The 27,669-nt window shown below is 38.8% G+C and overlaps 1 protein-coding gene across 3 annotated transcripts in view; it reads left to right on the forward strand.

Annotated features, from left to right (window-relative positions):
• Positions 1–1,224: 1,224 nt before the first annotated feature.
• mylka (myosin, light chain kinase a) overlaps positions 1,225–27,669 on the forward strand; it is a 43,086-nt gene continuing 16,641 nt past the window's right edge. The window contains exons 1-16 of one of the 3 annotated variants that reach the window (XM_016662293.1): positions 1,225–1,370; positions 1,666–1,825; positions 3,370–3,535; positions 4,812–4,980; positions 5,754–5,821; positions 6,019–6,119; positions 6,542–6,751; positions 6,825–6,950; positions 9,991–10,146; positions 13,126–13,248; positions 14,875–15,072; positions 16,091–16,298; positions 16,374–16,418; positions 17,073–17,147; positions 19,360–20,102; positions 25,698–25,814. In XM_016662293.1, the coding sequence (XP_016517779.1) occupies positions 1,299–1,370; positions 1,666–1,825; positions 3,370–3,535; positions 4,812–4,980; positions 5,754–5,821; positions 6,019–6,119; positions 6,542–6,751; positions 6,825–6,950; positions 9,991–10,146; positions 13,126–13,248; positions 14,875–15,072; positions 16,091–16,298; positions 16,374–16,418; positions 17,073–17,147; positions 19,360–20,102; positions 25,698–25,814 (2,737 nt within the window). In that variant the 5' untranslated portion in view covers positions 1,225–1,298. Of the gene's footprint in view, positions 1,371–1,439; positions 1,826–3,369; positions 3,536–3,956; positions 3,979–4,811; positions 4,981–5,753; positions 5,822–6,018; positions 6,120–6,541; positions 6,752–6,824; positions 6,951–9,990; positions 10,147–13,125; positions 13,249–14,874; positions 15,073–16,090; positions 16,299–16,373; positions 16,419–17,072; positions 17,148–19,359; positions 20,103–25,697; positions 25,815–27,669 lie in introns of those variants that run through there. The other 2 variants (XM_016662291.1, XM_016662294.1) reach the window with 2 other exon arrangements.

The raw sequence follows: 27,669 nt of genomic DNA on the forward strand, positions 1-27,669 counted from the left end.
ATGCAATAAATTTGTGCAGCTGTTTGAGCAAACAGAGATAATCAGATTAACAGATTCTTCCACAACTTTGCAGCCATTTGTAGGTGAAAGACTCAGTAAATTATGGTCCAGTTGGACCTTCCTCTGGTTCCCAGTTTGCAGTTTGGCTCGTCTTTATACTCACATGTTCTTTCCACAGAAGCTTTACTGTTAATCTGACAGAAACTGTATTCTGTTTAGAGTCACATTAATCAATCATAAATCAACTTTATTTTTTACAGCTGTGTTGGTTTGAGTCTTTATCTAAATATCTGAAGGAGTAAACATTCATCAAGTCCAGCACATTGGAATAATTTTCACCTGTTTATTGCATCAGGTGGCAGATGAAACACAGTAATGAGAAGAAAACAAACTTTAAATTGTACTTTTTGACTGCAGATCCTCAGATAATCTTCATTGCACCTTATTAACACAATACAAACAGCTTTTTTCCAGTTTATTATAAATAAACAAAATTTATTCACATCTACATGTGAAACATTTGTAGGAAAGTTCCACAATCATAAGGTTTGCATTTAGATTTTAAATACATTTTTAAGCAACAGTTTAGCTGTCTTATCTGTTTTGTTTTTTTTGTTTGTTTTTTTTTTTGAGAAATTGTTTGCAGGAATATCAGTCAAATTTCTCCTGGATGAATTTAAACTTCCTGGACATCCCTGACCTGTTTTTGTAATACCAGAAAACCAGCTGATCACTTTAATCTCTTTTTCTTCTCCCTCTTCAAAATGACCAACATTTTCCAGCAGATCACTAATCCTAGTCTTTGTCAGTGTCAAGCAGTTTGCCTGGCTGCTTTCCTCTAAATGCATTCATAGCACTTCCCTTAAAAGCGTTCAGTCTGAGTCAGTTCAGTGAGATTTGTCACTTTGAGCCACATTAAATACCTCAGTGAAAATGAACCACTGAGCCAAGTGAAGCGTTTTCTGCTCTGCTGGGCTGCAGAACCGAACCGCAGATCAGCAACCAGCTGAGAAAACATTGTTCAGCAGCTGGAAAAGAATTTGTTTCGTTAACATGCAGCATAACTGGCTGTGTTATTATTATTATAACGATTACAATAGTTTATATAACATGTTTCAGCAGCTGGTTTGTTTCAGCTCATTTTCTGATCTGTAATCAGGAGGAATATTTAACTTTATGCCAGAATATACAAACATGTTGCAGCTGAATAGAAAGTAAAGTCATTCTGGTTCTGTTGTTAATGTGTTCAGTCCAAACAAAGTTTCTACGGCTCAATCAGAACCTGAACTTTTTCTCTGATGGTCAAATGTTTTTCCACCTGCAGAAAACTTCGGGAAGCAGTCCATCCTGCCGTCCTGGAGGAGATCAGGGTGAGTTCCTACAGTCTCTCTGTCATGTTGGAGGATCTCCTGCTGCAGATTAACTCCCTCTGCTGCTGCGGCTCCTTTAAATCTTTACCGAGGTCCATTAAATGTCAGAACCTCCTCTGGAGGCTTCAGGCTCAGAACCTGCAGCTGCCTGAAGTCACATCAGCAGATTTACTGTTACAGCTGCTTCCTCTGCAACATCTCAGACGTTATAAAACCACTGATTATTTACAGCTTCAGTTCACATTAAGCTGTATGGGACGCTGTGGAGAGGTGACTACATCTCCCATGATTCCAGGTCCAGCTCCTCAGCGATGGAGAACCGGACCAGCATCTGGAGCGAGAGTCCACCGAAGTTCATCTCCAAACCCAGCAGAGTTCTGGTCAGACTGGGACAGAGCGGGAAGTTCTCCACCAAGGCCACAGGACGGCCGCAGCCACAGGTCACATGGTACAAGGTGGGCGGAGCCTAACAGGCTGAGAAATGAAACATGTTTGGATTTCATAGCTTAATGAATTTACCTGAAAATAAGTCCAGAAATCTGAGCAGAAGTAAAATGATTAATGCATAGCTGCCTTTCCTTTGACCATAATAATTGAATAATTTGACATTTTGAAAATAAATTTGCTGAATCGAAACATGCCAGTGTCTGACAAAACCTCACATTGTTTGATAGTTTTTGCCTTTAGAATGAGATGGTTGTTTGGCTGTATAATATTTGGTTTGTTTTGCAAAACAAATTGTTTAACAGAAGTAAAAACACTTTTTTCACATCACAAGTCACATGATCAACAACTGAATGTCATTACTGACACAAACCACAAAGAGGAAAACAATAAGAAGTAGTTGGAGGATCACGGTGCAGCATGTTCTTAAATTATCACATGAACAAACTTATTCATGTGTGATTTTTAATTGAGAAACTGTTTTTTGACATATGTTTAATTTGTTTTGCATACAAAAATGCAGCTTATGTTGAACAAGATCTGTGTTTACGAACCAATCAGGATTATAGTCTTTCAAAAATAAACCGTGATTCTTATGACCTCAAAATCAACCTGAAAGATTTTAACCTTTTCGTTTAACTACACATAAAAGAAGCAAAAATAATTCTTCATATTCACTGTTAAACTCTAGAAAACTGGGAGATATGGTAAAAACTATTCTGCAGACAGGAATCTGAAAATAAAACGTCTAACTTCCCTTCTGATAATTTAGTCTTTGTCCTGATCCAATGGTCTTTACATATAATCACAAAATATTGCAGAATCCAGAATTGTCTTTAATCTCATGAGGAATTTAAAGAGTCTGCACTGAAACATTTATGCTGCTCTTTCTGTCATCAGTCATTTCTGAGACGATCCAGAAATGATCGTCTCAGAAATCAGGTTTTTACTCCATAAGAAGTTTTTATGGAAGGAAAATACAGAGAAGCTCAATTATTCTAACATTTAGTTTGATCTGCAAACTTCATGGAGCCAAAAAACATTAAGAAAGAAATAATTTATGATTATTAATGATGCAAAAACAATGACGGTATTTGAAATATGCTGTGTCTACAGCAGATTATAATCTGGGTTTGAAAACGTTGTATTATGGTTTGAATAAAACAAACTGTAAAAGCTGGAAGCTGCTGCACAGAGGATTTACTCAGAAAACAAAACAGATTTTATAGATATCTTAGAGAAACATGTGGACGACTTGCTGGAGGAAACAGAAAAGATAAATCAGAAAACCGGAGAGGAGCAAACATTTCGCACATAATTAATCATGGCAGCTGACAGAATTTACAGGTTGTTCTGTGTTTCTTCTGGAAGAAACGAGAATGATACTATAAACACATAGCAAGGTAGAAACATGCCGTAGGCCGCCCTGGGCATCTGCCATCTTCACCCAATCAGAACCAGCTGCTGCTAATCTCTGTTTCTGATCAGGAGGTTTATGGTTGATGTTGTTAAGCTGCTTTTTGTAGCCTGTCTATGTGTTTGTATGTTTGTCCAGGGGGAGGCGGAGCTTCAGTCTTCTGGTCGGATCAGCGTGTTCGAACTTTCTGGTCGTCACTTCCTGGAGATAAAGGAAGTCCAGGCGGAGGATGCAGGAAGTTACACGTGTTCAGTCACCAACAGCGCCGGAGCGGCCACCGCCAGCGCAGAGCTTATAGTTCAGGGTGAGACAACCAATCAGAGCCCAGGACGGTTTACTGTTCAAGGCGTCTTCACTTCTGCAGCTCTAGGTTTCCAGCCTGCTGAGGTCAGACGGGTCAGAGAAGAGAACCAGAGGTCATATGAACCAGGTGCTTCATATGAAGCTGAAGCTTCATATGACCCACAAAAACATCAACATAAAAAAACACCAAGTTATTTATGGAGGCTTCAGCTTTGTGACGCCGCTGATGTGAAATCTGCTGCATGTTGTTCTGACCCAGTAGAGGAGCTGCTGCAGCTCAGACTGGTTCTGTTGATGTTGAAACTGTTTTTATCTGAATACATAAAAACTGAGATTAGACCTTTGTTGAGGATTTCTGTGTTTGTTCCACCTTCAGTTTGAATCTCAGTATGTGAAAGATTCCTTGGTTCTGTTTCCTTCAGGTGTTCCTGAAGCCTCGTCCAGGTGAGACGATTCTGTCTCTAACAAACTTCTCTTTATAAACCTGCTGCAGCTTTCACATCCTCACCAACCTGCTGCTTTACTGAGTCATTCTGCTCTAACATTTTCAGAGTATTAACACACCAAAGTTTATCTGAAACTATCTAATCAGGATGTTATCTCCATATCAAACGTTTTATACTTTATATTTCAAGTTAAACGTGTCGAAGATCATCTCAGTCAAATGCCTCTGAACAGTAACCACTAACCACTGCACGCAAAATACAGCAGCTTTGACTCCAAAATGCAAATATTACCAAGTATTTTTGGTCTAGTTGCTCGTACAACTATTGGTATGCTTTAATTTAGCCTAAACTAACTTACAAGTAACTTTTCAGCAAGATATTGAAACTTGTTTTAAGTAAATAATTTATAATACAAGTAAATAATATAAATTCCACTGGCAGATTATTTCACTTCTAACATCAGAAAATGTCTTGTTACAAGTGAAATAATCTACCAGTGGAACTAGTATTTTCTTCCTCAGTGTGAAGGAATTATTAAATTAAGAGAAGCTCCTATATTTGGCTGAAAAGTTACTTTTAAGTTAGTGTGCTAAGATATTTGCACTAAGATTTTATGTTTTTGCTGTGGTGAATTCTAGAGACGTTATAGAGATTTCTCTCTTTTTTCTGGCAAATAACAAATTGAGTTTGTTTTTTCATAGAGTTGGTCACAGTTTGAAGACTTAAGCTGCCTTTTTTCTGCACATAATCACAAAACTAACACTGTCCTGCTGGATGCCTCATATTAAAACTTTAAGATGAAACAAAACATCCCACTGTTGAAAACTGCAGCGTTCATCCCTCTGAGGAACCATCAGCCATTAAACCAGTAGAGGGCAGCATTTCTCCCAGTCCTGGCAGGTCGACTGCAGACCAGCAACAGGAACAAACTGCATCCCGGAGGAGCAAACCCCCTGTAGAGCTCCCTCATGTGGCTGGAAAGAGTACTGCTGCCGCTCAGGTAACTGGAGACAACATGGATTAAATGTTTACTCCTTTAATTTTTAAACAGGTTATTTAATTTTGTCGTTAATAAACAAGACCAAGCTGCTTATAAACGTTTCATGTATAGTCACTATGATTAGAATAGCTCTTAAATGTCAATTTGAGATAAAGCAAGTGAGAAGAGAGCCCTCTGTTGGCCAGCAGTAAAACTACATTTCAGGTCAAATAAATCTCCCAGTGATACGTCAAATATTATGTTATAAATTCAATACAAATGGTGAGTCTCAATCCAGTTTTAGGATGTTCTAATTAGAAAACATTAACAAAAAACCCCGAAACAAACAAAAATAATAACATAATATTAAAGTGACTGAGTAATTTTATGATGCAAAATATTAAACAAGCAAATTGTGTTTGTTTGATTTGGGGGAAATTTGAATTTTGTCTGATTTTGCTTTTTTATATTTTAATTAATAATATCATAAGTTATGATAATATAAACACCAAAATTATTCATATTCAGAAACCTTCCACATTGAAGGTGGAATATATTCACCCGGTGGCGCCATTGTCTAAGTGACGTCATTTCGACAATGACGTGGCGTCAATTAAGAATAAGATTGTGTTGGAACAACCCGCTCGTTTTGGACTTTTTATTTTTACTTTGAATTAGTTTTTAAGAACATCTGAACTTCATTTAAACCCTTTAAATTGCTACAAGTTGCATTAAAATGTTAAAATAAGGAATATAAAGCATTTGATTTATCATATAAACCTTTTTTTTTGCAGGTTCAGTCCAGTCGAGTTGATCCGGTTCAATCAGTCAAAATGGCGCCATCTGCGTCCAGCTGTAGCAGGTTAGAGCCTCTTCCACAATTATTGTCTGTTATTTTATGTTACAGTTTAGAGTTTTGATGTAAATAATTATTTTAGAGCAGCTGCAGGCTTTGTGACATTATGTGAATATGATCTGAGTCTATTCCAGCTCCATTACTTATTTATTTCTCCTAAACGTATTTTCATGCTAGCTGTCAATCAGACTGTTTCCTTCCAGAGCTCTGAGGAGATCCACATCCGGTTCCGGTCTGCGGTTTGAAGCGGTTCCTCTGGACCAGGAGGCCACAGAGGGAACCCAGGTCACCTTCACCTGCCAAGGTAAACCGAGGCTGCAGAGTACAAACATGGGAAACAAGAGTTTATTTGGCTAATTTAATGTTCAAATGCTTTAATTTATGCAACTAAAAGTTAACAAACCTTGTTGTTTTCTTTTTAAGTCTTTGTTAATATCCAACTTTTCATGCATTTCAGGCTGTAACAGAAAAGTTGTTAAAATAAAATTGTCTCCTTTTAATGTTTTCATTTCCTCTCCCAGCTTCTTTGCTTTACCTAAACATCCCCCAATCCTGCACTTTGTGTCTATTACAGACACATTTCCAGACAAATGCTACAAAGTTGTTGCTGTTTGAAAAACAAACAACAACAACAACAACAACAACATGGAAATGAAAAATTTTTATGTGACTGATGTGGTAAAAAATATCTAACATTTGATGCTGATCAGATTCCTCTGCCTTCAGTCTCGTCTGTTGCTGACGCCATGGTAACGTGGCTCAGAGACGGGAACCCAGTCAGGACGGGTCCAGGACTTCAGCAAAGACGGGACGGGACTCGTCTGATTCTCACCATGGACAGAGTGACGCAGCTGGACAGCGGGACGTACGGGTGTCGGCTCACCACTCCTGAAGGACTCAGCGTTGCCTCGGCAACATGGATGCTACGCCTCAATCGTACGTCCATTACACCAGAGTTTCCCTGTCCCTGTCCATTTACAGAACAAAGTGTCTCATTGTCTCCCCTCAGGTGCGTCCAGGTGTCCGGTGTTCCTCAGTGAGCTGCAGGACTGCAGCGTGTCAGAGGGTCAGCCCTTCAGCCTGCAGGTCTGTGTGGAGGGAAAACCTGATCCCAGCGTCAGCTGGCAGCTCAACGGTCAGTTTTACAGAAATAAATTCTGCAGGGTCTCTGTTTTCTACAGCCGAGTGTTAGGACCATTTTCAATAGAAAAAAGTACATTTCAGCCAGAAAGCTCAGAAATTTTTGAGTTTTGAATGTCAGAAATTTACAAGTTTTTTTTGTAAAAAAATAATAATAATTTTTGTTTCTTGGAAATTCTTGACTTTGGAGCTCCGAATTCTGAAATTGTGTCTTTATTTTTTTTCTAGAACATTTTGAGATTAATTCCAAAATTTCAGATTTTTTTCTGGCAAATGTCCAACATTTACAACTGAAAGCTTTGTGTTTTTTCTAGAAAATTTCTGAGATGAAACTCAACATTTCTGATATTTTTGGCACAAATTTTAGATTTTTGGGGCCTTGTTTCTTTTTTTTTTTCGTTTTCTTGAAAATTTCTGAGATTAATCTAAAAATATCTGCCTTTTCTGGCAGAAATTTACTCAGTAGTTTCTTTCTGCATGTTTTCCTCCTCTGCAGTGTGTTGACCTCACAGAGCAACAGTAGAAACGTTTCAGCAGGATTAAATGCATGAGGCTGAAGTGTCCAGCAGAGGGCAGCAGACATGCAGAAACAGACAGCAGAAAGTCTTTCTTCTCATATTTCTTTATTTATTGAGCGCTATATAAAGATATATTGTGTTATCGTGTTTTGGCTCCCAGCATCGTTTTGCTTTGCTAAACAGAGTTTGTGCCGGGCAACAGGACAGAATGATGTTGGCTGAGCACAGAAAGAAAAACATAAATCCAGATAAGATAATAAGCAGCAGAGTGGAAACCTGCTGAGAAAAACCGTTTAAAGCCAGGAAAGAGATTCTGTTTTTAGGCTTTATTTTTAGAAATCCAGAGTTGATTTAAAAAAAAACTGAATGGAAAAATGGAAACAGAGAGACAGATTAAATCAACACTGTGAAGCATCACACACAAGTCAAGCAAAGTATATAAAAAATGTGATTCTCTTTATATCTGGATCCCAAACTTTGTAGATCTGATTTTTAAAATGCAGAAATATTAAAAAAGGATGATAGCAAAAGGATGTTTAATGAAAAGATAGTAAGCCATCACCCTCTACAATTACCATTGAATAATTAATGAGTTTAAACAACATTTAATTCCTCTTTGGAGTCAATAAAGTATACTTGAGTTTGAATTTGAAACCAACGGAAACTGTCAGCAACATTTCCATTTTAAAAGGAGACACTGAAGCTTGGGGGAAAAGTTGGTATTTCCAATCTCAAATGAAATAAAAGTGCCTTCATTAAAATGTTTCTAAGTAAACTGTGGCCTTAACACAGCTTTATTATGTTATGCTATAAAACATACATGCATGTATTGGGGGACATATTAGGTGTTTGTTTTATTTCCCAAAAGTTTAATTTTAATTTTCCCAAAGCTGACAAATTAGAGAGGAGAGATGTTTTCAGAGCTGGAACAGCCGGCCGTGTTTTACAGAGAGCTTCTCGTTGGACGGTTGAACAGCTTCAGGACAAGAGCTGGAAACCATATAAAGACAAAACATGCTGCTTCAGGGAGCGCACACACAGGAACACACTGAGAGCGCTTGGCCGACCCAACAAGGGCATGCACAGCGAGTTCACCGTGTTTCAGAGCTGCACTCCATCATGCTGTGGGACTCCTGCTCTCTGCCAATCCAGTCACTCCTCCACCTGCAGCCCAGAGTTACTCCACAGTCTGAGGGCCTGGAATAAAGCTGCTCACACAGCAGCTGCTTTAAACCTCAGATGTAAAGGTTGAATCCTCCTGCTGCTGCTAAAATAACTGAAACAGAGAAACTTTCTGCACAATTAAATATTACAAACTTAAGTTTGTTCTAAACCAGAACTAACTTATCTGATGACTAATGATAACAGTCATCAGTTAGACTTTTGGTAAAACTTACTCCTATATAAAATATCAGGCTTGACGATATAGCTGAAAAACATATCATGATATAACCGTTTTGTATCAGTCCATACCGATAATTGTTGATTAGTTTTCTTGTTTTAAAGGGGCAGTATTATGAAAACTTCAGATTTTGTACTTCCATTTGGGACTGCTTCTAAAAACAGCCCAAGAGCTTAAAAGAACACCCAACCATTTTTTGGTGTCTGGAAAACAAGCCCCATTGTTGAGTCCTAATCTAAATGGTATCGCTATTACCTAGCAACCCAAACTGAGGTCCAGCACTTTTGGTCAGCTAGATTTACTGCTGTATTCGTTGTACAATGGCTACTGGAAAAGACAGGTGTTTTGTTGTTGACTTGCCATCCAGAAACCACTTGCTGAATTATTACTGGTTGTGCAGGAGGCTACACTTCTGCTTTTCAAAGATTTATGGTTGTATTTTCATGTGACAGTGTAAACATCGAGTTGGGGTCGCGACCAACAGCAGACTATTTGGATTTAAAGTGACAAGACACTCTAAAATGGCTAAATTCTCATGATCTAAGAATAATTTTGTGCAAAACTTGTAATGAACATGTTTTATATTGGCCATAAACTTATTCTAACCTGTTTAAAGAACATTTCACCTTTAAACATCTGATTTACTAATAAACTGGTGGCTTGACTTTTTCTGTTTTAACCAGGTTATTGCTAGCTAACCAAAGAGTGAGTGAGTTAATGCCACCAAACTTGATTAGCCAGACACTAAAGTCGTTGAGCAACTAAGATCTTTCTTCTGCCTACATCTCCCAAAATGCTTTGCAGTTCTGGATCAGAGTTCAGTGAATATTCTATACATTGAATATTGGACATTCTATCAGATATTTTATCTACTGATATTGATCAGGTGTATATCGCAGTATAAATTATTGATTTATTTATTGTGTACAGTATAAATGCATTTTATTCTTTCTCAAATTTTAACATTGTTATCATGACTATGTAAGAAAATTGTGCAGTTGTGATATAATTCTGGAATATTGTGATTATAATATCGGTTAATATCATGATGATATCTGCTGCTTGTTTCTGTTCTGTTGTGATGAAGATGATGAAGTTTCCTCTTCCTCCTTCAGGTCGTCCTCTTCCTCCCAGGACCCGGTCCTCACATGTTGGGGGCGTGGCCAAGCTGATGGTCCAGAATGCATCACGCCATGATGGCGGCGTCTACGTGTGTGTGGCGGAGAACATCCATGGTCGAGCAGAGAGCAGAGCCCGGGTTCAGGTCAAAGGTCAGAAGATTCACTAACAGTGATGAGGAAAGAAACTCGCTGCCCACAAAATCCATTAAATAAAAATGCAAAAAAAATTTTTTATAATTTTTCTATTTTTTTTTTATTTTTTATTTTTTTACCTCCTCAATAATAATTTTCATGAGATGTATAAAACATTTAAACAATTTCCAAATCTTTGGGTCATCAGTTGATTTCTAGTTTGTTGGCCACATTTTTTCCCTTCCTGACTTGCAGACAGAGGGCCGATCAAAATCATTTCAAGGACCACAAATGGCCCCTGGGCCACACTTTGGACACCTCTGTTCTAAGAAGTAGTTTCATTTCAGGAATTCAAATAAAGTTTTATAGATTATTTAAGCAGAGTGGTTCATTTTTACCAGTTATTTTGATTATTTAAACCAATATTTTATTCTGTTTAAAGGCATCACAATTGGCTGGGTATGTCCAAGTGTAAAATAAAACTGTTTTTTATAACATGGGTGTTAATTACTTATAATAAATTAGCTACTAAATCAAAGTCACTGAGAGGTTTGTTAGAGTATTTTCTCATGAAGTTGAATATAAACATTTATTTTATCACATTTAATATTCAGAGTTTCTCCCTGATATGAAGCAGCAACAATAGTTTTATTGTTGCACAAGAAGATACTTGTCAATATTAAGTTAATCACTTATTTTTCCTGCCTGAACTGAGCTGAGTTTATAAAGGTTTTCATGGATCTGATTCGTTGTTTATGAAGAACCACAGAAATCATTCGTCAGCAAGTAACACAGAAACCTTCATCACAGCTTTATAAGGAAAATCAGAGAACGGGAGGAAAATCTGACAGAAGCTGGAAATCCCCAGCTACACAAACTCAGTGAAATATCAGCAGATTCCCACAAACTGACCCACTGAGTCCTCAGGATGTCCATGTGTGGACAATAAACCTGATCTGAGACCAGAACAGATATCTGTGTCTTACAGCTGTGGATTTAATCACTTTTTATTTTCAGTTCAGCTTCTTCTCCAAATGATTTAACTGACATAATGGCTCTTATCAGTCATTCAGTCACTTTCCACTTCCTCTTTTTCTTTCTCAATGCAAAAACAGGGAATTACCCTGAGAATCCGTTCATAACAAATATTATTTATTATCTTATTTGTGAGGTGGTTTCAGCCCCTCATAATGACCTCGCAGTAAACAGATCAGCCATTTTGTTTGATACGGTTTCCTTACTTCCTGCCTTTATGATGAAACCCATTCACTCCTCTTTTCCCTAAAACAGACACATTTATGCAGAGCACAGCTAACAGTTAATGCATAGCAACTGTTAGCTGTGCTTTTTTTATTCTAGTAAAGACAAAAGATGACCATGACTTGTTTTGGTTTCTGTTAAGAACATACAACTATGTGGATCCTGTTGAAAAGAAAAAACATGTTAAGTTAAAAACTAGATGAGTTTATTAAAACTGCTCATTGAGTGACTGAGTATTTCTGATCAGCAGCTTTGTGACCAACGTTTAGTCAGTTTTCATCTCTGGAGCAAACAATGGAGGGTTAAAAGGCCAAGAGGAAGAACATCAACCAGGACCTTAGACGACTTTTAAAGTTCATCAGCCTACATAGAAAAAGATTATTTACAAATGGAAAACATTTCAGATATTAAAACTCGCAATATTCAGAAAAAGTAGAAAAACATCATTTTTCTTTCTGTTATTTTTCTTGTGCCATTTTTTGTCGTTTTTTTCTATTTTTGTTTCTTTCTCTCCCTCTGTCTCCATCTTTCTTTCTTTCACACCGTGTCCTCTCTGGTATGTCGGATATGTACACAGAAGAAAAGAACCACTTGAGTACAAAAGTTCAGCCTTTCACGTGCCACACAGATATTCTTGCATGTTCACACACACTCAGCAAACAGAGCGTTGGGTTGTGTGCCAGATGCAGGGAGGAAAAGGAAATCCTTTCTCCTTATAAGGAAACGGCTGAGTGAGGAACACGGTGATGCTTTCCGTCGCCGACTCTCCTCCTCTGGTCTGACAACATTCCCAGTTTAGTGGGAAGTCTGTGGAAGCTGCAGGAGGGGACCAGAGATCTGATCTGGAATCAGATCCAACACTGATTCATAGCTGTTCGTAGTTTCTTCCATCAGTTGTAGATTGGAAACCTCCATTCACACATCTGGTCAAATGATGGAGGAAACTGATCAGTGATCAGATGCACATGGACTTTAGTTCCCTTTGAGTTCAGCCTGCAGGGCAGCAGCATCAAGTTCTGCCTTAAAGTCAAACATCTGTTTTAATAACATCTGATTCAGACTTACAGGCTCATTGAAGCTGGAGTAGAGCTGCAGTGATGTTAGGAAACCTTTAAACGAAGCGTCCAGTTCTCTGTGGCCTTCAGCATCTTGGGTCAGATGATTGCACTGCAAAAACTCTAAATCTTTCCAAGTATTTTTGGTCTAGTTTCCAGTGCATATGTCTTGGTTCACTTGACATAAGACAAAACTAACTGACAAGTAGCTTTTCAGCAGCTTGTTTTGAGTCATTCATTCCTTAATATTGATGAAAAAATGCTTTTTTTCTTTCTTTCCTTTATTTAACCAGGAAAAATCCTTATGAGATCCTGATCTTATTTTCAAGAGGTTGAGTTCTTGAAAATCTGCAACACACAACTTGGTTACACAAAAGTAAAAAAATTAAAACATGCATTTTTTAGTTCCACTGGCAGATAATTTCACTTACAACATGTGGAAAATTTCCTGTTAAATGTGAAATAATCTGCCAGTGGAACAACAAACTCCTCTGTGTTGCTCAAAAGTTACTTGTTTGTTTTTATCTTTTTTTTAAGTGCACTAAGATATCGGCACTAGAATTAGATCAAAAATATTTAAGAGTTTTTGGTTTTCCTGTGAAGTTGTCAATCTAATAGAGCAGCTGATTGTCATGTTTGACGATTTCTGACTTTTTCTTCTTCGTGTGTTTTTGTGCTGCAGGTATGGTGCAGTCTCAGAGGTCAGAGGTCGTAACAGCAGGACAGGCTCCTCGCTTCATTCGCCGTCTAAGCGATCTGAAGGTGATGGATGGGAGCAGAGTCTCCATGACGGTGGAGCTGAGCGGTACGCCCTCGCTGTGTGTGTGTGTGTGTGTGTGTGTGTGTGTGTGTGTGTGTGTGTGTGTGTGTGCGCGCGCTGTGGTATTTCCTGTCTGATCTCCAGGGACACGGTGCAGATGAGATGAAGACAGATTGACTGTAGTTCTGCCTCTTCATTTCCTCTGTTTGTGTTTGTCTTGTTGTTGGGACAAATATCTGGTCTGTCCTCATAAAACCAGTAAAACCAGTAAAAACATCCTGGTGTTTGGGTGAAGTTCAGGTTCCTGAGCAGAAAGACGGACGGCAGCAAAATTATTTAGAGTCTGAATCACAATCTGTGGCTTCAAGTCTAAAAAGCATTTAAAACTGCATAAAAACAAACTCTTACCAAATATTTTAGTTCTAGTTTCTAGTTCAAATATCTTATTACACTTAAAATAAGACAAAAATATCCTACAAGTCACTTTTCAGCATGAAGTAGGAGCTTGTTTTAAGTAAATAATTCCTTAATATTGATTTTATCCACCGGCAGATTATTTTACTTGTCACAAGACACATTTCTCCTGTTAGAAGTGAAATGATCTGCTGATGGAAATAGTACTTTCACTTTAATATTAAGGAATTATTTATATGAAACAAGCTCCTATATCTTGTCGGAAAGTAAATTTTACTTTATTTTGAGTTTTCTAAGAACTAGAACAGAAATACTTGGTAATATTGCATGTTTTTGCAGTGAATGTGTGTTTTTCTCTTCAGACTGAAGCTTCATCCCTCTTATCATCACTCCCATGTGTGTGTGTGTGTATGTGTGTGTGCATGTGTGTGTGTTATGTAATGAGTTTCCACAGAGACTTGTCTCCATATAAGCTGTTTGCATATCGCTCTGCATCTCTTTTGTTGCTCAGTTTTGAAGAGATCTGTGCGTCTGTCATGATGATAAATGTATCAGAGATGATAAATTGTCCCACAGTTATTGCGATAAACGATGGTATTGTTGTCTTGATACCATTTTCAATGAATATAATAACAACCTAATAATGTAGGAACACATTCTCAAATATTAATGAACTTTAAATTCTAATTGACACTGGAGCTGGAAGATATTTTAAATATCCAAAGTAAATAAACAAAACAACAGAAACAACAAATAAAATGAATTATGAAGCCTCTGTGAACAAAGTTCATCTAAACACCAACTGAAAACTTTTGTTATCCAGTTTTTGGTAGAAAGAGAAAAAAAAATCATTCAGATGGAAATTATTGAGCTTGTTTTAATTTATTATGCGATTAATTGACAAGACAAAGTTAATGCAGAAAATAACAAACATTTAAATTCCTGCCAATGCCAAAAACACAAAGTAACAGTGTAATAAAGGTGGAAGCTTCATTATACTGTCACTATTTTATCTCTACAGCTTTACCAAAACCAAAACAGCAGAATCTTTTCTGTCAACATCAAGTTAAATAAAATTTAAGTTTTTACTGTTTGGGATAAAATTCAAGTAATATATTTTATGCATATTTTAAAGTTAAATTCTTCATGCAATTTTTCCTGATTTGGGTTGATAAATTACTCCTATAGGTTTTTAAAAAAATATATAAATAATCCAGTGATTGGTGCAGTCAGACTGAGGTGACCTTTGACCTGCAGGTGAGCCTCCTCCTCTGGTGATGTGGCTCCATGACGGGCAGGAGGTCTCTGAGTCGGAGGACTTCCACCTCCTCAGGGAGGAGAACCGCTACACTCTGCTGATCCAGGAGGTTTTCCCAGAAGACACTGGGGCCTACAGCTGCCGGGCCTGGAACCAGTACGGAGAGGACCAGACCCAGGCCCGGCTCACTGTGGAAGGTCTCACATAACGCCTCAAACAATTAAATTACTAGGAAAACTAAATGATGTTGTAACTCGTTTAATTAAAGATTTACTGTAGATGGTGATGAAAAAGGTCTCCTGTAGCAGTCAGTGTTACAACGCATTTAAAGAACATCGATTGAGGATGAATAAAAATGTGTCTGTAAATGTGAAAGGTCAATTAAAATTGAAATAAAGTCAATCACAACTAGATATGCAATATTGATATCTGTAATGTTCCTGATATGAAAAAAATATCTAGATCAGGTTTTGGTGAAAATGTTAAGATTTGCTTAAAAACCTAAAGATAAAAGTCTAAATAACCTATTTAGACAGCTTATTATAATAAAAAAGGTTGATTCAGGGGTTATTTTCACTGTAAAATAAATGGCTGATCATAATTATTCTGTTTAAAGGGAGTTATTTGTTTCCACTGTCGCCTTATGCTCACGCAGCAGGAAGCATGGCTCCAAAGCAATCAAACTTTCTTCCTGGAAACTTTTTACCATATTACACTTATTAAACTATAAAAAACATCCAGTGTATGTATTGAATTTTAACAATTTAAGTGTTTGACCTGTTTGTGTTGTAAAGTGTCCCAAGATAAAACATTTTTGCAAATATGTTATATAAAAAAAATGATTTCAAATTAAACATCTGCAGTTTTATGCAAAAACAGCTTCAAAACTATTTGAGAAATGTTTAAGATTTTAGACAGAAAAAAGAAAAGTCAGCTTAAACTGTGAAATCAAGATGTGTCGGTAGTGACACGTTTCATCTGTAGGAGTAAAGGAGTGAATTAGTGATCGGTGACGGCGTTAGGAAAGCATCTCTAATACGCTGACATAAGAAATAAAACATTTTATATTCTCCTGAGGGTTTAGTTTATTCATCAGATCTTCATGTCTTCTCTTGTTTTGACATTTTTCACTGGATTTTCTGTTTTAGAGATTAAGTGCTGACAGATTCAATCGACTGGAGCTTTTAGGAGTTTTTTGTTGTTTTTTTTTGTCAGAACCTCAGGACGGCGTCCAGCCCTGGTTCATCACAAAACCCAAAGCGGTGAGCGCCGTCACTGGTCAACACGTCCTGCTGTCCTGTGCCATCGCCGGAGACCCGTTCCCCCAGTACACATGGACCAGAGCGGACCAGAACCGAGCGCTGAGCTCCGGAGGAGACTACGAACTGCTGCAGAAGGAGGACGTCGTCTCGCTGCTCATCAGGTCTGAAAGTTTTACACCTGCAGCCTGAAACGTTTCTGAAGAACACGGAGAACGAAGTGTCTGTTTCTGTTTCAGACGGGTCCGAAAGCATCACGCAGGAGACTTCCTGATCACCCTGAGGTGACACACTAACACACTGCACGCAGGAAACAAACCAGAAACTGAGCAAACATGAAGGAATAATCCTGCATGATCTGCGGTTCAGATTGGAGGATTAAAGTCTCCCTCCCCCCGCCTGAATCTGTTCATATATCCGTAATCTGTCAACCCGTCACACGCTGCAGACTGACCGCCGTCATCTCATTTAGTCATGAGAAAATGTGTCAAATGTAACACACACAAACGAGTTTAGATCCTAAAATATCTAAAACCTCATGTTGGTCGACTACAGCAACATAAAGCATCATCTGAAGATTAATCTGAGGCAGGAATTGTTGCTAACGCACATAAACAAGTTCAGATCTTAGTAGTGTTTTCCAATTTATTACTGATTTATCTATCCTGTCCTATTCCAATGTCTTTTTCAGAACTACAGTAAAGTGTTTGCTCATTCATAATTTCTGAATTCCTTCAGAACATCAAACCCAGTTAAAATATTAATCAAAGAAAACACAAGTAAACACAAAATGCAGTTTTTAAATTAAGGTGTTTATTTAAAAAAGTGAAGTAAAGTAACTTAAAACATGCAAAAAAGATGGGAAATCAGGAAGTGGGCAAACACTGTATAACAGCTACTTATAATAAAAAGTAACTCAGGTTGTGTTTGTGTGTCAGGAATAAAGTGGGAGAATGCAGCGCTGTGGCTCAACTGTCTGTCACTGAAGGAGAACCTGAAGGAGGAGACAGAAGGTGAAGAAAAATACATTTTATTTAAAAATCAAGTGTTTCTAAAGCAAGTGACTGACCTGAATGACAGTTATTAATACTCAGGTTATTGATTTGATTAGAGGAAAAGTATGAACATAACATGGTGAAATTATAATGATCTGGCTGCATGAAGAGGTTTAGCACTTTTTCATACTTTGCACACACTTCTCTGATCAGTGAAAGAGAATCCGTCTGCATCACCATCAGCTTTTTGCTGATGTAGCAGAAAAATCCCAACAGAGGAAACACAACAACACATGGATCTACTGGAAAAGCTCAGGGGTCATCCTGTAGTCATGCTTGTTTTGTATTCAGAAGATTCATTCACTGTTGGTAATTTTACAATAACAGACAAGAAATATGTTAAAATTACTGCAAGTCAGTGAGGATTTGAACCGTCCGATTGCTGATTTAAAAAAAAAAAGGGTGAAAAGGTGAGGGGTGTTGGAGCTCGGTTAGGAAGAGAGTGATCTATCACTGATCACTGATAGATAATCAGTGATTATCAGTGATGCTTCATGCTGAGTGAGGAGACTTTAGAGGAAATCTCTGCCTAAGCTGCTGATGGAGAAGGTTAGGAAACCTCAGACAGTTTCTCTGTGTGAAGGACAGTGAGACAGTGGTGAGGTGTGAGGTAAACATCGAAGAAGGACTCAAAGTGGATGTGGACTGTCATTAGGCATTTACTCTGTAATTCCTGTAGTTTGCACTGGTGATGGTTAGTTTTATAGAGGAAGTCATGCTGGAGTCTCCATGGACTCTGATTCCCACAGACATCCCACTGGAGTGAGTGAGAAGCAGAAAACGACAGATGTTTAATGGATGAAGGATTTCTGTAGGGTTGGTGTGACAGAACAGGCTGAAATGACAGGCAGAATAAGAAAGTTTATTAATGTGCTGTGCAAAATTCACATTTTGCTCAGTTTTGTATTTCCATTTGGGTTTCAACTGCTCATATAAACAGCTTAGAAAAAACTTGCTGGAAAATACAAATGTTTTGTTGTTGACTTACACTGCAAAAACACATTTTTATTCTACGTTCTAGTGCAAATATCTTAGTTCACTTGAAATAAGACAAAATTGACTTACAAGTAGCTTTTGAGCAAAATATAGTTCCACTGGCTGATTTTTTTGCTTACAAGACATTTTCCTATATTATAAGTGAAATAATCTGCCAGTGGAACAATACATTTAATCAATATTCAAGAATTTGTGAATTAAAATAAGCTCCTATATCTTGTTGAAAAGTTTCTTGTAAATCAATTTTCCCTTATTTCAAATGTACGGAGATATTTCCTCTAGAATTTAGTTAAAAATGGTTTGTAAGATTTTGTGATCTTGTAGATATTGTTCACAAACAACATGCTGCTTGTTAGTTGTGCAGGAGGCTCCACGTCTGCTTTTCAAAGATGTACGATTGAGTAATTTTGCATCTGTTTGCAGCAGTTTCCTATGTGAGTGTAAACATTGAGTTGAGGCCTGTGGCCAGCAGCAGCTTATTTATATTTAAAGTGACAAGACGCCCTAAAACATCAAAATAGGAACTAAAATTTCATTACCTAATCCTAACCCTAAGAATGATTTTGTTGGCAAAATGTAATTATACTGTGTTGTACAACCCATAGATTTCTCCTAACCTGTTCAAGGAAGCATGATGGGTCACCTTTAATACAGTTAGCACGTTTTTTACTGTACCCAGAATGATCTGAACTGCCGGATGTGATTCTCCTCAGTCAATTCTTTATTCACGTTTCTGTTTTCATTCACCCATCCCACTCCCAGCGCTCCCTCTGTCCTCTGTCCCTCTGTGACGGAGCGCTCTCCCAGCACTCCATCAATCCGCCTGTTTCATATCCAACAATTCCCAAAGCTTCTCTAATCTGTGCGTATCAGTCCAACCAATCAGAGCCAGCATTTCCTCCACATGGATCCTCTGATCTCTGCAAGCAACCAGCTGCAGCTCCAACACAAGGCCAGAGCAGAACGAGGTGAAGAGGAGTCCCAGTCATGAAATGGGCCCGATGAAGATCAGTTCATTCATGCCCATAAAAGGGAAGCTGAGTCACCTGTGATGTAACAAGCAGTTTGAGTTGAACTTCTCATCCTCCTCTTTCCTGACTCCAAAGTAGGCGGAGCCTCGGCTTTGTTTATTCTCTCTACTTCACTCCATCTCTCTTTGCGCTTGTTTCTGCAGGACCGCAGCAGCCAGAGGAAGACCAGGAGGAGGAGGAGGAGAAAGCAGGAGGGTCAGTCTGCAGAGGCAGGAGGCTGGTGAGGAGGAGAAGAAGAAGAAGAAGGAGGAGGAGGATCCCCGAGGACTCCTCAAGCGCAGCGTAGAGACGAGGGAGCGCCGTGAAGAGGAGCTGCGACAGAGGGAGGCGCAGCAGCTGGACTTTCGCTCGCTGCTGGGACGCCGAGCTTTCCCCCCCGACGGCGACACCGACACCCAGCAGATGGATTTTAAGGCCAACCTCCGGGGCGTCAAAGGGAAGGCGGAGGAGAAGGCCAACTCCCCGCAGCAGGTGGACTTCAGGAGCGTCCTGGGGAAGAAGGGCGCCGCCGGCAGCAACGGCAACAAGCCGGCCGAAACGCCTCCAAAGAACGCCGGAGACTTCCGCTCCGTCCTCGCCAACAAGAAGAAGACGACGCCGGCGGCGACCCCCGAGAAGAACGGAGAGAAGGTGAACAACTGCGTTGATGGAGGGATTCACGACCAGAAGAGCGAAGGAGGAAAAGGAGGAGAAGGAGGAGGAGGAGGAGGAGGAGGGACGGCGCCGGAGTTTGTGGAGAAGCTGAAGGACGTGACGGTGCTGGACGGTCAGCGGCTCCGGCTGGAGTGTCGCCTCGCCTCCGCCGCCGCTGCTGATGTCACCGTCACCTGGACGCTGGACGGGAAAACCGTCAAACCGTCCAAGTTCATCATCCTCGCCAACGAAGGTCAGAGTTCACACACACACACACACACACATACACACACACACACACACACACACACACACACACACTTTCAGAAAAGAAATTAGACATCAACGGCGTGACAGAGGGCTTGTTTGTTAGAAGTTTGGTGTGAGCCATGCTGATGGAGGAGGAAGAGGAGAAAGAGCAGCTGCCGATGAAGCTCAAAGGATTCAGACTCTATTAATAGATCGCAGATGTGAAACAAAAGAGCGTAGAGATGCAGGATGTGATGTGAGACACCGAGTATTGTGGCTATTTCAGATGGGAAAGATCACTTTACACACGCAGCATTAACTGTGCTCCAGGCCTGCAGGTTACAGCGGCTCTGTTTACATCCAGATGACCCCTGACGCTCAGCGAAGGGTCAACCTGTAGCTCCACATCACAAATGACATGACTGCAACTTTTTCATTAATAAACTCTAAACATAGAGCTGGTTTAAATGATTCCAGCAGGGTGCTGTCTTTTTTTCTGCTCTAATTTCAATTTTTTTTTTTTTGTAGTTTATTAAAGTCAGTGTTATGCTAGATCCGGGGTGGCCAAGTCCAGTCCTCGAGAGCCACCATCCTGCAAGTTTTAGAAGTATCCTTACCCCAACACACCGGGATCAGCTCTACAGAGGCCTGATAACGAGCCAGTCATTTGATTCAGGTGTGTTGAAGCAGGGATGCATCTGAAACTTGCAGGATGGCGGCTCTCGAGGACTGGACTTGGCCACCCCTGTGCTAGATTATGCTGGAAGAAGATTAAAAAAAAAGAAAAGTTTTTTCTTTCTCAGAACTCAGATTTGTGATGTTAGAAGATTAATCAGAATTTAGTTTAAGGTCAGAATTCCCCCTTTGTTATTTATGACCCTAATCCTCTTCCGTATATTACAGCTTCGTGTGATAACCACCTCTTATTTTCTAAATCAACTTCTACATTAACGCTCCACAGCGCCACCTTGCTTCTCCTCTTGGTATTGATCTGTTTTTAGTCATCCTCAGTTATGAAGAAACGTGACACATTCCTCTGTTTTTCCAACAGTGGCACTGCCCAATAGGAAAATATTGGCTTTTATTCAGCCAGCTGATCAGCAGTATCAGCTTGTTTTATTTGTTGTTACTTTAATGCTTTTCTAGCATCTCATTAAAATTACTTAAACCTGAAGGAACTACATGACAGACATTTTGATACGTTTTGAAACGATGGCTTTTTAAAAGCTTCATATGTAATGGCATCAATCACCAGCCTGTGCTGAGTGGGCAAATACTAAACACAAAATAAAAACAGCATCATCAGCTGTTTTATATACATCATCTGTCCTCCTGAATCTCTGAATCAGACGCTGTTTGAGATCTGCTGCATGTTTTCAGCTTCAGCTGCTTCCAGTTTTCTGCTCCTTCAGTTTTTCCTATAAGTGGAGAAACTTTGGAGTTTGTGGATGAGAAAGCGAGAGAGTCATGAGTTTCTTTTGGTTATATTTACCCAGAATGCCCTGCTCTGTAGTCCACCTCCTTCATTTGGAACGGTTTCTGGTCTGCTGGCGTTCACATATGCATTCAAACCGCAGTAGAACTCAATTCAGCCGAACCAGACCGAGGTTTGTAGGTGAACCGGAGTTCCCTTTCTTGGTTCATGTCAGAGTTCGATTCCTTTCACGCCTCCCCAAATGAACCGGAGATTCCAGACAAATGAACTGGAGTTTCATTAAAGCAAAGTGAACTGGGTTGGCGTGACTCGGATCACTTTAGCTTTTTACTGCATGTTTAATGCAGAAAACAGGAAAACTTTGAAAACCTGCCAAAAAACAAATGGACCCAAATCAAAATAAGTTATCAGATGTGTGAAATCTGAAGTCTGAGTGTTTAACTGGCCCAGATGTTGATCGATGACTCAAAGAGCCTTCAAGGCAAAGAAACATGAACCAAGTCAGTTACTGCAGATATCAAGCATCAAATTTATTTATTTGGCACATTTAAAACATTTTTGACTAAACTGCATCACAGCTGCATCCATAATTATAAAATGGGTCGTCACACTGAGCTTCTGTTTGGGGTTTCATTGTGTTTAGAGGGAGTTCTTCATTTCTACTGTCGCCTCATGCTTCCTCAGGACAGATCAACACAAGTTAACGACTCAAATCAACTGGATAAACTTCCTGAGACTGAAAAAAGTTTTACCAGTTAAATGATCAACAGATTATCTCTGTCAATAAGTTTGATCTAAATGTGACTAAATGATTACATTCAATTGCTATAAACTGAGTTGATTTTGTATGTTTGCACTTAATTGAATTGATTTGAATCAATTTAAAAATAAAAACCTCTAATGACCTTCACAGATATAAACTGGTCAGTTTCTCACATGGATAGAAACATTTCCATCAACCTTAGTGGACATTTGCTGTTAGATCAGCTTTAACACGTGTGTGTTTACAAACGCCTGGGACTCCCTGTGTGTGTGTGTGTGTGTGTGTGTGTGTGTGTGTGTGTGTGTGTGTGTGTGTGTGTGCAGTAATCCTTCAGCATGTTATTTTAGCCTTCAGGCTGCCTCTGTTCCAGCTCTGCAGCCGTACGTTGAGGTGGTCCATGTTGAAGGTCAGAGGTCACAGCAGCCTCAGACATGCAGTGATGTGTTGTTGCTGTTATTTGCAGCAGGGAACTGATGACAGCAGCTCCAGAACAAACAACATCAGAACAACTGAACATTCTGGTTTTAAACCATGAGATGCATTTACTCCATCGCTCTCTGTGCTGCTTTGAACTCAAGTTTCACTTCTCATTATTGACCTCCGATTATTCAATTATTGTCAGAAATCTTTTATTTCATCTGTGGATGAGAACATTTATAGAGATTACTTTGCAGTTATTCACTGATTATTGCATAACCACAACTCTACTAATGAAAAGTCCTAATCTCTTACCAAATCTGAAAACTATACTTCTGAGACAAAGATGCTGCTTGACTTGTGCAGATTCCAAAGTGACATAAACACCTGATATTATTGACACATAAATATGGAGTCTGAGATCTCTCACTTCATCAGTAAATAAAACTAAACCCCTCTAAGTCACATGCCATTCCTCGGCTCCCTTCTTTTGTAACACATTCATATTTGCACCTGTTTGACTCTGATTTATTGCTCTTGATTGACGTATATAATTCACCAGCTGTCAGTCAGAACATGAACAGTTACAGTAATATAAATTCACTGGCAATGACTGCACATGCATGACATGTTCCAGCTGCTGTACCTGTTTATTCTGTGATGTCACGACTTTAATTTGGTATTTTTATTCAGTAGCTGTTGAGTTCAGATAACTTGAAGATGAGAAATTGTGTCCAAAGATCACTGTGTGTCTGCGCTGCCTGTATTTTACTAATGTCTAATGCTGGTTGGAGAAATGACTCATGGTCTTTTTGCAAAGACAAAAGCAAAATCCTACAACGGCTAAAATTTGATGCTACTAAAACACACCAAGAGATTTTTAACAACGTGTCTGCATGAGCTCACAGATGAATGCTGCAAGTTTTAGGCCACACCCTCCGTTTTGGTTCTGCAACTCCAGCTGCATAATCTGAAGTCTTGGATGGCTCCTGATCTCTGCAGATCATCTTGTATGATATGAAGGGACAAGTGGTTCTTAATGGAGTGTTTGTGGTTGTGTGATTCTGGTGAAATCTGATCTAAAAAGTGACTTATCTCTCTGTCGTCCTCAGTTGTGCAACCTGCTGGGTTTCCCAGTTTTCCGTCTACTTTAAGTTTATCAGTCAGACAGTGGCTTTCGCAAAACGAAGACATTTTGATGCAGACATTGTGAAACCTCTTGACCAAACTGACTCGGCAGGAAAAGTCGAGTTGAGTTGTCGCTCCTAAATCCAGAACTATTTTCCTTCATAAACAACATGTTCAGAAAACTCTTGTCAGGCTGTTTAGTTTCACTGTTAGAATAACGGTTAAACATTAAGGGTTTTCCTGATTGATGCCAGGCAAATGAACCAATTCACCGTTTAGAAACTTCTCGCAGTTTGATAAAGGATACTAAACAAATTCATACTCTGTGGCCTCTGATCATTTAAGAAGTCTCAGTTTGAATAAAGCTTGACATTTAAATTCAGTATATCAGTCAGCCTTCAAAGTAAGTGTGTAAAAGATTGCTTTTTTTGTTGTTGTTTTTCTTTATCTTGGTCGATTCCCAAGGAAGCAAATTTCATAAATAGTCACAATATCATAATACCAAGTGCATTACTTGAGAAGAAAATAAAAGTATTCCTGTGCATTGGGATAAATAAGACAGTTATAACTCTATTTTCAAGAGATTACAATGATTGAAATGAAAAATAGGATAATGCAAAAGGAAAAAATAATAATCATGAGAAATAAAAAGGTATAAAATGACATACACAAACTAAAACCATAAATAACTAGAATGTGAGTCTATTTTTAAAGAGTTGATTTCAGTATGTAAGATTAGACTGAGCTCCAAACAGTTCCTACAATTTCCTTCTAAATTGGGTGCAACTGATTTAATGGATTGTTTTTTAAATGCTAATATGTTTAGTAATCAGAATCAGGCAGCAGCTTCCTGTTAGAGTGAAACTGTTTCATCCTGCAGCATTAATAACTCAGATGCTGTGTGGTGAAACATCAACGCTTTCATTTGTTCTGCATCATAAAATGTTTCAGGTTTGAATTTTCCTGCTGATTTAGTGGTTTGTTTCTGTTGGGAGGATCAGACTCAGCAGGAGAAAAATAAATATTATTTCCACACATAACAAGACATTTTTCCTGTTTTAAGTGGAAAAGTGTAACTGACATGTTTTTGCATTCATAATAAACTGTTATTGACCTAAAACACACTGAAACATGACTTTTAAGTTAATTCAAGTCTACTAAAATATTTGCACTAGACATAAATACTTGGTAAGATTTTGTGGGGGTTTTCAATGTGACTTTCTGGATTTGCTTTGTTTACAAAATGACTCAAAAGCAGATTTTAGTTTTCTTCAAATCAAGAACTAATTGGATTTCCTTCCACAAGATAAAAAGTATCTGCAACAACTGGGTTGTGAAGAAATTATTTTTAAATTTATTATAAATTCAACTTAAAAATGTACAGCCAGTTTATTATCTGAAAAATGACTGTGGAAGTCATGTTTCAGACTTTTATAGTCTGAAACATGAATAAATAGCAGCATTGCTTTATTAAAGCAAATCCTTTCATGATCTAGAATCCAACCCTGCTGGGGATTTATCTAAAGTCTAAAAATACCTCCGTGTGACTTTTATTTTTAAATGCATGAACATGACAGCAGATTGTGTTGTTTCTGTCCTCAAAATGAGTAAATTTGAAATCTGGAGAATAAATTAAACCTGAGAGCTGATCATCTTATCAGTGCTGAGTTTATGTTTAAGAAAGTTTTTATTGCTGGATTTTTACTGGTCAAAGGAAAAACTGAAAGATTTCCAGAAAACCTGGAAGACTGTTGATCTGGAATCTGGGCTGGATTTGCAGCTTTATGCTGTAAATCCAGCTGGTTAGTTAATCCTCTGTGTTCTGGGTGATAAATGTTTCCTGTCGTGTTTTTCAGGCGGCCTCTGCTCTCTGACCATCGACAAAGCTCTGCCGGAGGACGAAGGCCAGTACAAGTGCAGGGCTGAGAACTCGGCCGGCAGAGCGGAGTGTTCCTGTATGGTTCTAGTCGACGGTAAGAACCTCATCGCCTCTCACACCTTTAGTCATAAATAAGACCTGAGGCTTAAAATAGATCAACTCTAGTTTGAGTGGTTTAAAGGGAATCATTCAGAGACACAACAAAGCCCCTTAGACTACGTTCACGCAGCAGGTAAATGACCCAAATTCACTTTTTCACTGCATGATTCTGATCTTTTCACCCTAAAAAACTCCGATCTGTGTCAGATCCACATGTGGGATTAAACTGGATTTGTATCCAGTTGTTTTCAAAGCATCAGAACGGTGACGTCTACATTTTATCTGGCTTTATGTCGTCGATGCGAGACATGAGTCAACATTTTGCACCAGAAAAAGCCAGATGGTGTAAGTCAGGATGCAAATAAAATCATAATTATTAACTTTTAGAAAGAAGTCTGTCAGTGAGGAGCATCACATCACAATCCCACCACTTTTGGTTCCTGATATCCAAACAGATTCTCTACAGAAGTTTAGTTGCTGTGTTTTATTTTTCACAGCTTCCTTTGTGTTCTTACAATCTCGTGATAATACTCTCGGCTGTTGTTGCTGAATGAAAACTTTAACATTGATCCATAACCTGCGATATCCACTATTACTTCCATAAACTGAGTTGCTGTGTGACGTCAACATTCTTCTTCTGCGCATGCTGGTCACTTTGGGGTCGTAAACTGTTCACACAGAAGTCTGATTATGGTCAGGTTTAATTAAGTAGCATGAAAAAAACATTTTATTTGAGCAAAAAATCAGAATTACACATCCAGACCTGCTGTGTGAGTTTAGCCTTAGAGTTTCATTCAGTTTACACTCGTTCCTGTGGGAGTCATTCTGTTCTTCACAACCCATAGGATGAACAGAGGAATTAACATAAAGATTTAGTGAAGGGCCATTAAGAAGTTGCGTTTTGTCAAGCATCCACTTACAATCTAAAGCGAGGTTGATTTGCAATAGTGAGGATTTTTGCTAAAATTAATACATTAATTTAAACATCTGCGTGTAAAAGGAGCTGCAGGTCTGATCTTAGAACAGCTGCAGGTTTGGGCAGAGATCAGTTCAGGAACCTCAGGTCTCCTCCCTGCTCCTCCTGATTCCTCCGTCTGTTTGCAGCTTCCTGTAATTAGAACAAATGAACACAAACAAACAGCATTTATCAAAGATCTCTAACAGTTACTGCTGACTGGAAATCAGCTGCTTCTTCATTACATGAAGAGTTGGACATCAGCACTTTGGTTTGCTGGAGGTTCTCACTAAGAAGTAAAGAAAAAACCAGCTGGATGCTCTTCTTCTCTGATTTTTCTTTTTTTTTTTCTGTGAAGATGTAACAGAATCATCAGAATATTTACCAGTTGACAAATCAGCTCAGGATGGATCGTATTCTGCTAAAATGGAAAAAAACATAATTTTGCAATTGCAGTGTTTCCATTAAAGAAGAAATGCAATCAGAACCACACATGTTGCAGTAATTAATGCCACTAAAGATAAACACATAGATGAGTTTCTCTACATCTTGCTGTGACATTATTAGTCCTTTAATTCTGGAAATGTTCTTCAAGTGACAGAAGGCCGTCTTTCTAACTGTCTTTATGTGGCTCTGAAGGCTCAGGTCTGAGTCCATCAACTCTGCTTCAGTTGATTTGAATCTTTCGGTTTTGCTCCATCAGAATTGACACTCACTTCTTAAACTAACTGTTGATTTTAGGTTCTGCAGCTGCTGTTGCCTCATTCTGAGAGATTTCCAACCAAAACTCCTAGAATGTAAACTGTGACCCTGAGTGAAGCTGTTTGTTCTTATAGTCTCCTCTCTCTGTGTGTGTGTGTGTGTGTGTGTGTGTGTGTGTGTGTGTGTGTGTGTG

Source organism: Poecilia formosa, unplaced genomic scaffold, assembly GCF_000485575.1.
Source record: "Poecilia formosa unplaced genomic scaffold, Poecilia_formosa-5.1.2 Scaffold367, whole genome shotgun sequence".
Taxonomy (NCBI): Eukaryota; Metazoa; Chordata; class Actinopteri; order Cyprinodontiformes; family Poeciliidae; genus Poecilia; species Poecilia formosa.